Genomic DNA, 15,407 nt, shown 5'->3' on the forward strand with positions numbered 1-15,407 from the left:
CAGCATGCCGGAACATCGCCGCCGTGGCCAAGCCGACTGCCGCCGCCACGGGTCACCGTGGGGAGTACCCCTCCGGCCATCCTCCGCCCACTACAACCCCCTGGCAAGCTTCTTCGTCACCCACTGAACCTCTCCAGTCCCACCTCGCCGCCCTTCCCGCACCAGAACCTCGCCACCGTCGAGCTCCTCTCGCCGCCAATCCTGCTCGCCGCGGGAAGCCACCCTCCGCCCGTTCTCCTCCCCAACCAAGGCTACCCCAAGGTTCGCCATGACCCACTGAATCTTCCTAGCACCTCCACCCTCGCTCCCGGTGACCCCCTTCGCCGGAACGCCACCGTCCTTCTCCCTATTCTTTGTTTTCCCTCCGGCCAAGGACTACATTGTTTTAATTCAAAAGGTTCTAGGGTCCTTTCTGCAAAAAGTCTCAGCCTTTCAAATCTGTTTCAGAGAACTTTGAAAATTCATAGAAATTTTTAGAAAATTCCAAAAATAGCAAACTAAATTGTTCTAAGTTATACTAGTCAATATCTACAAGTTTTCTTTTATGCACTTAAGTTAGTTCTATTTATTTTGAGCTCTAGATTAATTGTTAGAAAACGAGTGATTTAATTGTATCTCATGATCTATGCTTGTGCTGCCTATGATCTTTGGAACATGAGATGTACATACCATGTGTAGATCTGTGTACAATTTCCAAGGCCAGATCTATTGTTTAGCTATGATGTTTGAGTATTTTTGATGTATGTTGATGAAAACCTCATAAATTAATTGCAGATGTATTTGTTCATGTTTGTAGCTTAAAATTTGGCCTTAGCATTGTTTCAATATGTTTAGTTCATTATAAAATTTTGAGAGTCAGAAACCTAGTGTAACTGAAGTTATGAATATAGGCTTAGATTCAAAGGAAATTCATGAACAATAGTTCTGGTCCATGAATAATTATGATAATAAACTGGAATGTTACTCTTGTATAGTAGAACATGTCCATAAATTTTGAACCCTAGATCTAGAATAGAACTACAGTTATAAATGTATCTTAATCATTCAATGTGTGTTCTTGTTTAATTTTGTGCCATAGATTCTATTTAAATAAAGTCCTGATAAATTTACACTAACTGTAATTAGATAAAGCAATGTTTAGTAATTTTTATAGCCTTAGTTTTAAAGTGCTTTGCTCTATAAAATTCATTTAAGTTTTACACGTTGTTTATTTAAATCATTTATTTTGATTAATCTGTTGTATAAAGTTGTTAAATGTAATTAGTTTGTATGCTTAAGATAACCAAGTATACTACCTAATGTATTTAGTTTAGATGTTTAGGGTAATCAACTCTGTTACCTAATGTAACTAAACAATTTAGATAATACCCGATAAATGAATGCGCAGAAAAAGAGGGAATAACATATTTGATAAATAGAGTGTCTTTCGTGTTACATTGTTGATAAGTTTGGTAGTGTTAGCTCATATTTTTTATGATAGAGATGTGTGATGTTAGTTAATCCTTTCACACGAGTGCTCATGTCCCTGCCATCAGGACATTGTCCTTGTCTTGATTGCAGTCTCCTTAAGGTCCTTTTCGTATAAGGATCCTTGTTAGTTCGTGTGTATCTGCTGCTTAGCTAATACATCTCTGTAGCTATGCTTCAGCATCGGCTATTAGCTCAGCCACTAAGCATCCATGTCAATTGAATCTATGATGTTTCATTGTAACGGCTGTCAGCCGATGCAATTCATTTGATATGCTTCTACCATCGGCTGGTTAGCCGATACGGTTGTTATCTTTCTAATATCGGCTACTGCCGATACAATTCTTTTATTTTGTCCTACATCGGCTGCACATAGTCGATGTATCGAAGATGCACACACGTTCTTAGGGTTCTTGCTATCAACTGATCCAAGCCGATTCTAGTTGTTTTCCATATCGATCAAATATGGCTGATCAATCCTTAGTTTTCCCATCCTTATCCGCACACTTCTATCAGCCGATTTATCAGCTAGGAAATCGGCTATATACCTATCGGTCACATACCCTCAACCACACTCCAATCGGCTGCACATCTGTAAAACATATCCTCATCGGCACAAGCCCATCAGCCACATTCTCTTTAGTCTAGTTCCATGTTTGTAGTCTCATCAGCTTAAATCCGATGTTAATGTCCTGTTCCACCTGGTTCTTGTAACGGATCCAGTTTAGATGGCCCCATCGGCTAGATGTCAATCGATTGTTTTACCGACGTAATCAAGCTGATGCAACCATACCTAGATACCTAAGATAACACTTAAGCACATCTCAGTTAAGCACAGTTAGTGCAGAGTAGAACAATCAACTACACAGCTGATATGACCCAGTAAATATAGGAGAACATTAAAGGTGAAGACCAGCTACATAGCTGACCCACCAATCGGCTGAATACGCTGAGGCACAGACCGTACGGATGCATAGTTTGACTAGTCTACCAATACACCATCGGCTAGTTACTCACACTAATTGACTAGCATGCCAATTCACAGATCGACTAGAACACGTACACAAATCGGCTCAGCCGATGTTCACACAATCAGCTAGTTTTGTTAAAGCATAGGTCTGCTATGCCGATACGCACGCGATCGGCTAGGTACGCCGATACTCACACAGATTAGTTAAGACACAGCTGATTTAGGAAACACCCGTCTGCTAAAGTAATCGATGCTTTCATCGATCAATTAGGAAACCGATGCACCTATCAATCGGCTACACAGGCCAAAGTACACAACACTAGATCAGTAAGATAGCACAGTAGACACGCCTCTGTTAGGCACGACCAAAGCACATCAATCGACTAAACCTGATGCACCCTCGTTAACTAAGGCAAGCCGATACACAAACCATCAGTTAGGCAAAAACATGCTGATAACTAGATCTAATCAGCAAGATCCTTCCTTGTTCTATCCTTGAAACACTGTACATTTAATATTCCTACCTCTATCAGCCGTTTTAACCTTAGGTGAAACCAAATTGGTTAATCTCTTCTGCTCATATACAGAAACTACTCATGCCGATTTCTCTTCCAAACAGAAATCAGCAGATTTCCTAATGCTGTGTGGACAGCTCCCTCCTTTGCCAATTCTATCAGCTGAACCCTGTTGTTTTCAATCGACTCTGTTGTAACCTTCAACAAATAGCCGATTTTAATCAGTTTTCCAACTAAAGCTCTGCCCAAGTTAGTTTCTGATCTTTTTGATTGTTATGTGAGTAGTATGTTAAATGAGTGTTGGATTGTAACTTTATCATGAAGTAAAATAGCTTTATGTGCACACCCTGTATGTGATGTTTGCATTACATGTAGATACGAGTACTTTCGCAGACGATACCTATGAGATCTCCCAGGAGTCTGCAGAGGATGTTTCTGAAGACCATGTGAACGTTGTTGCAAGATTCTCTGAAGGCCCGAACCTAGGTTCGGAAGATCTTAACTTTACTGACTCTAGCCCCACCAGCAAAGGCAAGCCCCGGACATAACCCCTACTTTATTACACTGCAATCTATATTATTTATACCTATCTATGCATTACGTTCTTAGGAATTGTTTGAGAAACCCTAGTTACATTTTCCTAGGAACCTGTGTATTGAATACTAGAACTTGAGTTCGAATAGCCGCTCTGCTAATAGGACCGGTAGAAGTCGGGTGATTTCCTATCACTCGCGCGATATAGGAGTTGCAATGTTTATATTCCTGTAATCACTATAAGGATGACGGACGGGAATTATGTGAGGTATCATGGTTGAGATGATACCCCATCTGTGTTGGTGAATTTGATAAGGTCGCAGTGTGTGGTAGCGGTGGTTAAGTGTTTGAAAGTACTAGCCACATGCTGCGAAATATGGTAAGCAGTAAGCCTAGTAACCAATCGGCCCGAGGAGTGGACATACCTCCCACCACTCGTATTTGGTTTTTTCTGTTACTTGATTCGACGTGTGGGAATATGTGTTGCAGGGCAACCAGGAGTACGGTCGTGTAGTCGCTCTATAGACGTACGTCCTGCACATTGGATGTGCGTATGGTCCTGCAGTCGCTTGTGGTGGATCTGATCCATGAGTCGGGATGAAAGGCAAATGGTTGCTTCAGAACAATCGTTGGATGTTCCAAGCGTGTGAGCTAGGTTTACCCTTGCAAGGCTGAAATTCGATTCAGGAATTGTCCGTTTGTCACGGAGATTGAGACGGCTTGATCCCTTTACCGCATAGAGTAACAAGAGCAACTTTGTAATTATCAAATATGATGATTGGCTAAAGCTTCTACCTTGCTTGAATAGTTATAGGTGCTTATCTAGAATGATCAATTACATAGAACTTGAAAGCTAAAATTTGAAATTAAGAATCTACTCTTTGTTGCTTTTCAGCTGAAAATTTTACCCACAACCGTTAAAGCCGTCATAAGTCTAGTTACATGGCTAAGTATACCATGAAACGGGTAAGCCTTGCTGAGTATTAGTATACTCAGTCTTGCTAGTTACATGTTTTCCAGGTAATGCCTTTGAAGACCCTACTTTTCCCCTACCTTGGCCCTGTGCTCTTCCAGATGGTTGGTCCGTGGAATGGGATGCGTCCCGGCCAACACTGATGATACCGAGTGATGTCGTGCCCGGGCTTAGCATGACATCCGTCTTGACGACGTGTTGTAAATCGTCACGTTTGTTTTCCGCTGCCAAGAACCTTAACTTTAACGGTTTGTAATAATTTTACTAAATGTGGAACTTAGTACTACTTTTGGAAACTCTTGTAATGTAATTCTCTATGATATAAAATATGATGGTGACTGTATCTCTGGACTCACCTTCGTGTGAGGTAACCTTTTTCGATTCTGGAAGTTAGGTGGTTTCATCGGGACTCTACCCGACAGGCCAAGGGGTTACACCATTTGAAGTATGTTGAAGCCCTTGAGAGAGGACTTGTGTATTTGAGCCGGTGTAATTCAGGTTGGTTATGCCACATGCGCAACAAAAACCAAAATTCGAGTGGTGGGGTAAGTCCGCTTGCTGGGCCAATCAGGTAATAGGCTTACCGCGTACCATATTTACGGTATGTGGCTAGTACTTTCAAACAGTTGACCACCACTACCACACACTGCGACCTTATAAAATTTAAACCAACACAGATGGGTACCATTCCAAATCATAGTACTGCACATAATCCTGTCTGTGATCCTTATAGTGATTGCAAAATAGTAAACAATCAACACCTATATCGCGCGAGTGACAGGAAATCACTCGACTTCTGCCGGTCCTATTAGCAGAGCATCTACTTGATAAGGACTCGGAAACATTACATAGGTTCCTAGGTTTCATGCAACTTGGGTTTCATAACAACTCCTAACACTTAATGCACAAGATAGATATATAGTAATATAAGTGCATAATTTAAAATACTGGATTATGCACCGGAGCTTGCCTTCTTGGGTGGGGCTGGGGTCAGGATTGTCAATATCTTCCAAACTTTGGTTCGGGGCTTCAGTAAGATCTTCGGCGATGTTCACTTGATCTTCAGATATACCCTGCTCGGGTACCGGGACCAATTTGTAGGTTCCGTCTCAAGCGTCGTCGATTCTACATGATATGCAATGATTTGAATTTAGTGATTATTAAGTCAATAATTTTCCTTCACGATAAAGTTGCAATCCAACAATTCACATTCAACACATCACAAAACAATGGATTTGAATTCCAAGAATTCAAATTTACTTATTATAAATTAAACCAATTAACGTTACTAGTATCATAATTAATTTCTATAACTTCAAGCATAGGAGTACTGAGGTTAGGAATTTAACTACACACATCTGAAGTTAATAGAAGACTTTTGTTAATTTTTCATATTTTTAAACCTAATAAAATAGTAGTATAAAAATGAACAAGTTCAAACTTAAGATAAAAAGTTCTATTTTTAGTTTGAAATCTTTAGAGGCTCTGGTGTTGAATTTTGGTGATTGTGTTTACTTCTATCAGTTGAGCTTGCTATAAATTTTTCATAAATTTTTTAAAACAAAAACTAAGTTATTTGAATCAAATTCAAATTTCAAGATTAATCAAAACCTTAAGTTAAATAGTGCTATAAAATTATTCAAAATTTACTATGAATTACTCAACATTAGAACAACACATGGTAAAAAGATCTAAGCATGAAAGCATCAGTAACATGCTTGAATAAATTTACTTCATTTCAAGCTTACTTTGTACAAATTTAAATGAGTTCAAGTTAGAGTGCAGTACTGATGGTGAAATTTGCATATAAGTTCACTCATATTACATACAAGTTGCATACCAAAAATTATATGAAATAAAGCTAACATGTAAAAGATACTTAAAAGATTCACTTTGGATAGAGTTTAAAATAGAACTTAAAATATTAAGTTTTAAACTAAACTTTAGTAACAAAAGTTGTAGAACTGGACTCCTAGAGTATAACAAAACAGGTTTGATAATTTTTGAATTTTTCTACAAATTTCTATTGATTTTCAAAGCTGGCTGATTTGAATTGAGGGGGGTACTGATATTTTTGCAGACAAGACCCTAGAAAGAAAAGAATGCTTGCAATTGGGTCCTTAGTCGGTTTGAACCGAGGGACAGCACATCGGCGATCAAATTCCAGTGAGGAGGATCACCGGCAGTGAGGGGGAAGTGGGGGAAAAGGTTCAGGAGCTCACAGCGGGCTCGGGGGTGGCCGGAATCGAAGAAGGAAGGTGCGGAGCTTCAATGGGATGCGGCGGTGCCAGGGAAGCACTGGGTTGCGGTCGTGGGGTGGCGGAGGTGGCTGTCGATGGCGAGCAGAAGCTACGGCGGAGGTCCGGCGACGGTAGTCGAGTGGAGAAGAAGAAGAGGGGCGAAATGCAGGCACGTGAGAGAGTAAAAGAAGTCCAGGAATGCTTCTGGACGTGCTGCGGAACCAAGAAGGGGCACGGGCGAGCTGGAGCAGCTGCTGGCGGCCGGCGGCACGCGTGGCGGCTGCGGGGGACGGCGGCGCGACGTGGCAAGGCGGGGAAAAGCCAGCGCGGGTCGGGCGAGTGGTGGGCGGGCTAGTTGGAGGGCCAGGTGGTGGGGTTAGGGCAGCGAGGGGCAGCTGGCAGCGCGGGGGATCGCCGGTGAGGGGCGGCGGGCGGTGCAGCAGATCAGCAGAGAAGAAGGGGAGAGAGGAAGACGATAGGGACTTGTTCGCAATTTTTCAAAAGTTCAAGGGATGCACTGTGAAGTAAGATTTTCTTTCAAACCATAGCCCAAATGAAAATATGCCCAAAAGTAAAAGTTTAGAGTTTAAAAAGAAGTACAACTTTGCTTTAAGGGTCAGTTCTAAAAGAGTTAGGGTTTTGAAACTATTCCAAAATCTGATAAACTATCAAATTTCACACAAAACCTATTTAAAATTCACATTCCAAATGAAACCTTAGGATAATTCTACTTCTTACAGTGCCTTAAAAGTAAATTCTTGTCTTTATACAACTAACCTTCATATAATTTGAAATTACCCTACCTTCAAACACATTTAGCAAAAGAACCCTAATTTTTCTATAATTATAAAAATGCCCTTTAATGTATATTTAAGTTTTTTAAAGCATTCATCAAAACAAAAACACACTTCATTCTAACAAGCACAACTTATACTAGAAATTAGCATGCCTATCTCCGAAGTACCTGAATGTCACACTAGGTCACGCAGAAAGAGCGGCGAGCGGTGCTGCAGAGAAACAGAGAGGGGGAAGCAGGAGGAAGAAGACGAGGACTTGTTCGTAAACTTTGCAAAAGTTCAAGAAGTTCACTTTAAAGTAAAATTTTCTTCCAAACTATAGCTCTAATTAAAATATACCCAAAATCAAAAGTGTAGAGCTTAAAAAGATCTACCACTTTTCTTTAGGGTCCAACTTCAAAAGAGTTAGAGTTTTGAAATTATTTTTAAAAGCCAACAAATCATTCAATTTCAAATAAATCCAAAATGAATTTTACCTTTTCAATGAAACCGTGGAGTATTTACACTCCTTACAGTGGTTAGGGAGTAAAAACTTAAGTTTGCAAATTAAACTTTCATATATTTTTGAAATTACCTCCCATTTACACAATTTACAAAAAGAACCCTAATTTTTCCAATATTATAGAAATACCCTTTAACGTGTATTTAAGTTTTTAAAGGCATTCATCAAAACAACACACAAACTTCACACTAACAAGCACAACTTCGTACTAGCCATTAGTGTGTCTAGCTCCTAAGTACCTGAAATGTCACACAAGTTCCCTGGACGCAACCCTAATGGGTTCCAACACGGTACATGGGCCAACGGCCCAACAAACGGTGACACAGCACCCTGACAGATTCTGGACGCCCACTTGTATCGACAATTCTCGTCAACTCAGAAGGAACTTTGAGGTGGGACTAGTGCCATTGCAAGCTATATGAAATTCTGGTTCCAACCATATATAGAATGTCTAAATCCGACTCCGTATGTGGCCAGAGCATCAATTTTGGTGAAGTCAGGTTCTGGAATCCGAGGTGGAGTCGAAGTCGAGTTGGACATGGACTCCTCCTTGGTGTGGACATCCTAGCTCCTCCTCCTTGACTCCTTGGCCTTATCCAAGTCCTTGCTAGTCCTCTCAATTGTTCCTAATCAATAAAACATGCATGGAACCAAGCGTAAATTCTGAAAAACAATTGACAAGGTTAGAATGTACCTGGAGATCCAACTATCCTGCACGTGCTCTAGTGATCGGTCCTTGCATTGTATGCAAAGGAGAGATGTCCTCATCAATTTGCCTAGTGCCGATCTGCCAAGGCTGGCATGGTATGACGAGTCAAATCCGCCACCTCGAATTTGATGTATTCGGTGCATTAGTTGTCTTTCGTCCCGAAGATGACTGGCAGGACCACTGACCTGAGTCGTGTAGCCGCGTTACCTGGGACGATGCCATAGAAAGGAGCTTTGCTGGGGGTGAGCATCTTGGAGATGTTCAGTCCCATCTTTTTCAGAGTACTTGCGAAAAGCAGGTTGAGGCCGCTTCCGCCGTTGATGAGTACTCAGGTTTGCTGTGAGCCCGCCATGATAGGGTCTAGGACGAGCAGGAATTTTTCCGGCTCGGAGAAGCTGGTCAAATTGACTATCCCTGGAAAAGGAGATCGGGACCTTGCTGTATCTCAAAGGCCTTGTCGTGGCCAGCTCCACAGAGAGTATTTCACGCATGGTTAACTTCTGTGCGCGCTTGGAGGGGAATCCTCCGTCTCCGCCGAAGATGACATTGACAATGTTCTTCGGATCTTGGATGTCTTGAGGCCCCGACTTGTCACCTCCTTCGTCATCCTCCTTGTCTTTTCACTTTCCTGCATGAGGGAGGGGTGGTGCATTGAGTGACTTGCGGATGGTGACGCACTCGAAGAGCATGTGCTGCGACTTTGGGGGTATCAAGCATTGTTTGTGCATGACTTTCTCATATTCCAAGTTGTCGTTCCCCGACTTCTTGCAACACAGGTTGCGCTTGACAGCCGTGACTTCATGGTCTGGCTTGCGCTTTCGGGTGTTCCCCAAGTGGTTCCGCTGGCTTTTATCGAAGTGGCTATTGCCATTGCCTTGCTTGTCGTGATTACGCTTGGGGAAGCGATCGTTTTCCTCGTCCTCCTGGTCAGCCCACCATGCCATCATGTCACACAGCTACATGGTAGTAATTGGGCGGTTGCGCCTGAAGTCATTGTATGTGTTCTTCAAGAAGAGGCCGTTTTGGAAGCAACGGATGACGTCTTTGTCGATGATGTTGGTGATGGTGGTGCGCATCTCAAAGAAACAACGTGTGTAGGACCTCAGGGCCTCGTTCATCTCTTGCTTCACCTGGTACAGGTCGTGGCAAGTGCCCGCCCTGATCATGGATCCCTGGAAGTTATCGATGAAGGCCCGCTTGAGGTCCTCACACGAGTCGATGGAGCTGGGCTTGAGACTTTCAAGCCACGTGAGGGGTGCGGACTCTAGAGCCACCGGGAAGTAAAGAGCTTTGGTGGAGTTGGATCCCCCTGAAACTTCAATAGCAATGGAGTAGCATCGAATCCACTAGCGCGGATCCTACTTACCATCGTACTTGGGGATTCCGATTGGTTTGAAGTCCTTTGGATAGGACTTGTCAGTGATGCTGGTGGTGAAGGCGGGGAAGCGGTCGCTGTCATCATCGTCGTAATGCCTGCCAGTACGGTCCCTTCTCCTTGCTTCAATAACAAGCCACGCGTCACGAACTTTGTTGATTTTCTGCCTGAGGTCGATCATGGGGGCGTCATGAAGGTGGGCCTCAAGTGGATCGTGGGTTGTTGTACTTCTTGTTCATTGTTGCCATGCGTGGACGGTGACCCTCGTTGTGCTGGCAGTTGTCGTTCCTCCAGCTCTAGGGGCCTCCTCCAGGGGTGCAACTGACCAGCGCGGTATCACCATGGCCCTCAGAACTCGAGGGCTGATTCCGAGTGGAAGACACTTGATGTTGCCCGTCGAGTTGCACGAGCGCGCGCTGGGTTAGATACTGTAGCCTTTGTATCTGAGGATTGGGTGGGACTTGTTGAGCTAGGAGTGCTGTTTCTGTGATGGCGCCAATTGGCGTATGGTACTCGTGATCCGCGACTGCTGCAAAAGCGTTGTTGAGATCCCTTGGTTCACGGGCGTGATTCTGCGCGTTGCGCCTGCGTTGAGCACACTTGGCGTTCTTTCCCCACCGGATCCTTCAGTGCTCCTTGTCTTTATCTTGGGGAGCATCAGTTGTGGGCTCATCGGTTGAGATGTCCGTGAGTTGTTCGTTGTCGTACTAGGGGTCCAGCTTGTCGTCCTCCGTGTTGCGAAGGGAAGCCATGCAGATTTGACAATCTGGCGAGTGGTTAGCCCTAAGGCTGTACTCGAGTAGCTCCGTGCTACTTTCTCCTTCTTCCGCAATGGGTGAGAGGGGTCTACCCTCCTGGAAGTGTAGTTCCTGCGTGAAGGCCACAAGGTGTGACTCGTAATCGAGTAGTTCGGAGGGCTCAAAGCCCTTCCAGTACACGAAATGTCCTTGCGGCGTTGAATTGATGGTTAAATCCAGAAGGCTACATGAGAAGGATTCGGTGTGGCCATCGGGTTGCGAGTGGTTTTCAGGGGCGGGGGCCGCCCGATGAGCGGTGGCTCCCTTGTCTCCGAGTCCTTTTCGTAACCGGCTTGAGAGTGTAGTACTGCACGGGAGTACTCTTTGTTGGAGTCCAAGTAGGTGTCGAAAACGCCCCCCCCCCCGGCAAGCGGTGGCGTCCACGTCCTTGATCTTGAGAAGCAGATCCAAATCCTCTTCTAAGTCAGAGAGGGATTTAGATCGTGTGGTCTTTTCAGATCAGTTTGAATCTGATCCGACTAGATCTGGTGCGTCATGAGTGGAAGTTGCATTGAAAACGGATATCTTTTCGATCTGCTGGGCCAGATTGGGAAACAACAGATCATCAAGATTGTCGATGAACTCGTTGAGATCACTGCTTGGAGTTGATGAAGAGGCCTCTGGCTCCTTAGAGTTGGCTAGGTGGATGTTGAAGCTACCCAAACCATTGGCGACGTAAATCCAGGAGCCGAAGATGAAGGTTGTACCCTCATCGAGCATAGTGTTGGTGAAGCTGAAACATGCCATCGAATTCTCCGGTGGATACTCGATGAACACCCCTACCTAGCGCGCTAGCTGTTGGTGTTTTAACGCCCTGCCCACCAAGGATACCCCCGAGGTGGTGAGTTTGTAGGTAGGGTGTCGCCGAGATCAGGAACTCGAAGGTGCAAAAGAACACAAGCTTTAGACAGATTCGGGCTGCCGAGAGCGTAATACCCTACATCCTGTGTGTTTTGTATTGCATTTGATGGTGATTATCCCCGAGGGGTCCCTGTCCGCCCTTATATAGTCTGGGGGGATAGGTTTACATGGAAGTCCTAGTCGGGTACAAGCCCAGGACTCCTACCCGAGTACTTCTCAGGTAGTTTCCTACCGTGTCCAACTAGTTTCACTATTGTACGAGTAATCCTACTGCATTACGAGTAGTTACAACAGATGTAGGGCGTCAGCCATATCCCATCCCATATCTTAGGGGAAGTGGGCCACGTGGACAGTCCCGTTTGCCTGGGTCTGACAGGACGAGGAGACCCCTCCTTCATGGGATACTTCGTAGTGAAGGTGACATCAAGGTGACCGGGGGACTTGGCGTGAGCCTTAGTGGCGGCCCAGCATTTTTGGCAAGTCAAGAGGAGTCCCGGAAGAGACTTGGTGACCGGGAAGCAATACTCTTTTTGTGAGTGCTTCAACAACGTGGATTAGTGATGGCTTAGTGCCTACTGATACCATATGAAAAATCCTCATACGAAGAGTTTGCTTTCTCTCATCCCCTCCTTTACGTTTCCGCATTTCGTACTTGCAACTTGTGTGCCTTTACTTTCTTAGAGTAGTTCCAAGCTAGGATTGGCTATAGGCTGCAAAACTTATTTAGGATGAGGGTTTCACACTAGATGTGAACCGTAGTTGCACATCTAGATAGCATGTTCTAGTTTATATCTTGTGCAATTTAGATTGCGCTATAGGTTAAGGTTTTAATTTTGCCTAATTCATCCCTTCCCCTCTTAGGCTACGAGCACCGATTCCTTTCACATTTCTTGATCAACACCACCCTGGGGATTTTCTGATTGCCACCACCAAGTTGGATCCAAAGAGCGAAAACGATACTTACATTGCAAACAAGGTAGGGCCTTTAGAGGATATAATTTCCTGGAGCCACAACGAGCAGCGCAAAGTGCTATGAGAACGATGAACGATCCGGGAAACCCTATTGTAACCTTCCCTTATAAACGGAAGTACAAGCAACGACATAACCGAAAGCCAATACAATAGCACCGGCAGGTAGGAGAAAGCCCAATCCAGTGGACGGTGAGATCCATCACCCAACCACCAGTAGGGAAATAGATATGTTGTACCTTATCCTCGTTATCCTCGCAACGCTGATGACGAAACACAGCACTGGCTAGAGAGGATTAGGAAGGAATAATTTACCCGTCGTACCAAGTCACCATGCGGGTAGCAAAACCTAAGCTATCTATAACTGTAGATCAAGCTAAGGTATTTAGATAGTCACCGAAACCCGGTTTCCCACCATCTTTGGTGCCGAAAATGCCCCGGGAGAATATGATGAACTGGCAGAATCGACATCGGGAGAGGTCGCCTTCTCAGTCACTTTTCTCTCCTCCATGGGTTGTGTCTGCTCGGATGAGCCTGGAGTACGGTCTTATTTGGTTGATCAATATATGTGGGCTGATTTGCATGTAGGATGTGTACCAGGGAGGGAAGGCATTGTCAAGTATTCAAATTGGCTGGGAAACCCACTTCGAAACATTTGCATTTATTCATCAGCAAGTTAGATTGAAACTGAATCATCAGACCCTAAATTACAAAGCTCATCAGTACAGGTAAACAACCAGATGTAGTACTCTGTATATCTCTTAACAGTTCACTTATACTCCTTCACTGACCAATGGTTGAGTCGATGTGCATGGATGTTGGATCATGATCTTGGTGGCTTCTCGAGCAGCGCGGAGAGGTAGACCTCGTCTTTGGACTTGAAGGAGACGACCCATCGGTGCTTCTTGTACCTGAACTGCAGGAACATGTACATGTAGTCGTCGAGATCCTTGCGCGCGCAGGCAAACTTGTCGACCCAGAGCAGGCCGCCGGGTCGGAGCACGCGGTCCCAGTCGAAGAGCACGAAGTCCAGGAGCTGCAGGTCCACCCACCCGTCGAAGAACCCCGCCGTGTGGATCAGATCCATGGTGTTGTCGAACAGCGGCAGCCGCTGGCTCATGGTCGCGTACAGCGGCACCAGCCCCCGCAGCGCGATCGTCTCCGCGAACGGCGCGCCCAGGTTCAGCGCCGCGGACACGATGGTCACGTTGCGCTCCCGCATGCGCGCCGCGAAGCTGCCCGTGCCCACGCTCACGTCCAGGCCAATGCGCACCTCGCCGGGCTTTGCCGCCAGCACGTCGTCGATGCGGAAGTCGGCGAGGGACGACGCCGTGCCGTTGGGTGCCGCGGCCACCCACCGCTGCCTCTCCCGGTCCATGTCGAAGCACCCCACGCAGCGGTCGTAGCCGCGCCGCTGGTTCCTGGCGGACAGGCACTTATAGCCGCGGCAGTGGTAGCGGCTCCACCGGACGTTGCCGTCGTCTGGGAGCGTCCAGAGCGACTCGTTGATGGGTAGCGGGCGTTGGAAGAACTTGGAGGCGAGGGCCAGGCAGCGTCGACGCGGCAGCGGGTCGCAGCCGCCGAGCATTAGGCGCTGGCCGAGGTCCCAGTCGTCGGGGCAGTGGGAGCCGACGTCGTAGCTCATGTACTCGTCCAGCTCCTGCCGCAGGAGCACGCAGGCATGGCCGATGGTTCCGTACGTCCGGTTGGTCCCGTACACGCTCGGCAGGCCGTCTCGGTTACCCTTGGCCGTCACGTACTTACGCGTCTCCTCGGCCGTGAAGAAGTTGACGAGCGGGTCTACGGCCGGGCCGGCCGCGTCGCCGTCGCCGCCGTCGGGGTCCGGGCGCGGGATGCGGATGAGGCGGAGCGCGATGTGCGCGCTGTAGAGCGGGTGGATGACCTCGTCCTCGAGGAAGTGTCTGAACTCCGGCATGGTCATGTTCTCCGGCTGCTTGTGGCGGGCCTTGCTCTTCTTGGACTTCTTGGCGATCTTGAGCGCCGTGGCCTCAAGCTTTTCCTGCAGCTCGGCGAGCTGGACGAGCACGTCGTCGACGCGGTCCGCTAGTGCGCGGATGTCGAAGCCGGCGTACCCGCTGGCGCCCGCGACGGTGTGGAACTTGGCGCAGAGGGCGGGGTCATCGAGGCCCGGGAGGAGGCTGTTGGTGGCGTAGAACCGGTGGAGGCTGGCCATGCTGACGAAGATGACGAACACGCCCAGCACCAGCTGCATTGCCGCCATGAGCCGCGTGAACCGGCACCGCGCGAAGCAGAACCCCTCCATTGTTGGCGGGACGATCCGCGCAACGACGGGCGGGCGACGCGGCCAGAACAGAGCACAGCGCTAATGGTGCGCGCTTCGATCAACAGTGGACTGGTGTTGCCAGCTTTAGTCGTCTTGGTACATGGGATTGCTTTGGTTAGCCATGATCGGATGGGTGGCAGGTGACCAGTGCTTAGGGCGCACTCCACTCGCAAAGCTCGGATCTCCATGCTCATGCATTTGTTTATCAGCCTACTCAATGTTGAAGAAAAGGAAGCTAGGAATAGTGCAAACATGAAGCAGAGCAAATGGGGATTGTGCATGGAGGAGTTGACGAGTCAAATAATAAAAGTGACGCGAAAGCGCGTCTCGGAAGCAAACTGCGCGCTAGAAGGAAGGAAGCAATCATGAAATTTGCACCTTCTCTGATGAACG

The 15,407-nt window shown here is 46.5% G+C and overlaps 1 protein-coding gene across 1 annotated transcript; it reads right to left on the reverse strand.

Moving 5' to 3' along the window:
* Nucleotides 1-13,342: 13,342 nt before the first annotated feature.
* Nucleotides 13,343-15,036, reverse strand: LOC112890718. The gene has a single exon (XM_025957569.1). The coding sequence runs from the start codon at nt 14,991-14,993 to the stop codon at nt 13,533-13,535; it is 1,461 nt and encodes a 486-aa protein (XP_025813354.1). The 5' UTR covers nt 14,994-15,036; the 3' UTR covers nt 13,343-13,532.
* Between the last annotated feature and the right edge of the window lie 371 nt (nt 15,037-15,407).

Source organism: Panicum hallii, chromosome 4 (assembly GCF_002211085.1).
Source record: "Panicum hallii strain FIL2 chromosome 4, PHallii_v3.1, whole genome shotgun sequence".
Taxonomy (NCBI): domain Eukaryota; kingdom Viridiplantae; phylum Streptophyta; class Magnoliopsida; order Poales; family Poaceae; genus Panicum; species Panicum hallii.

What these genes read in the sequence shown, in the direction of transcription:
- LOC112890718 (XM_025957569.1), bottom strand. Translation starts at nt 14,993, where the DNA reads ATGGAGGGGTTCTGCTTCGCGCGGTGCCGGTTCACGCGGCTCATGGCG.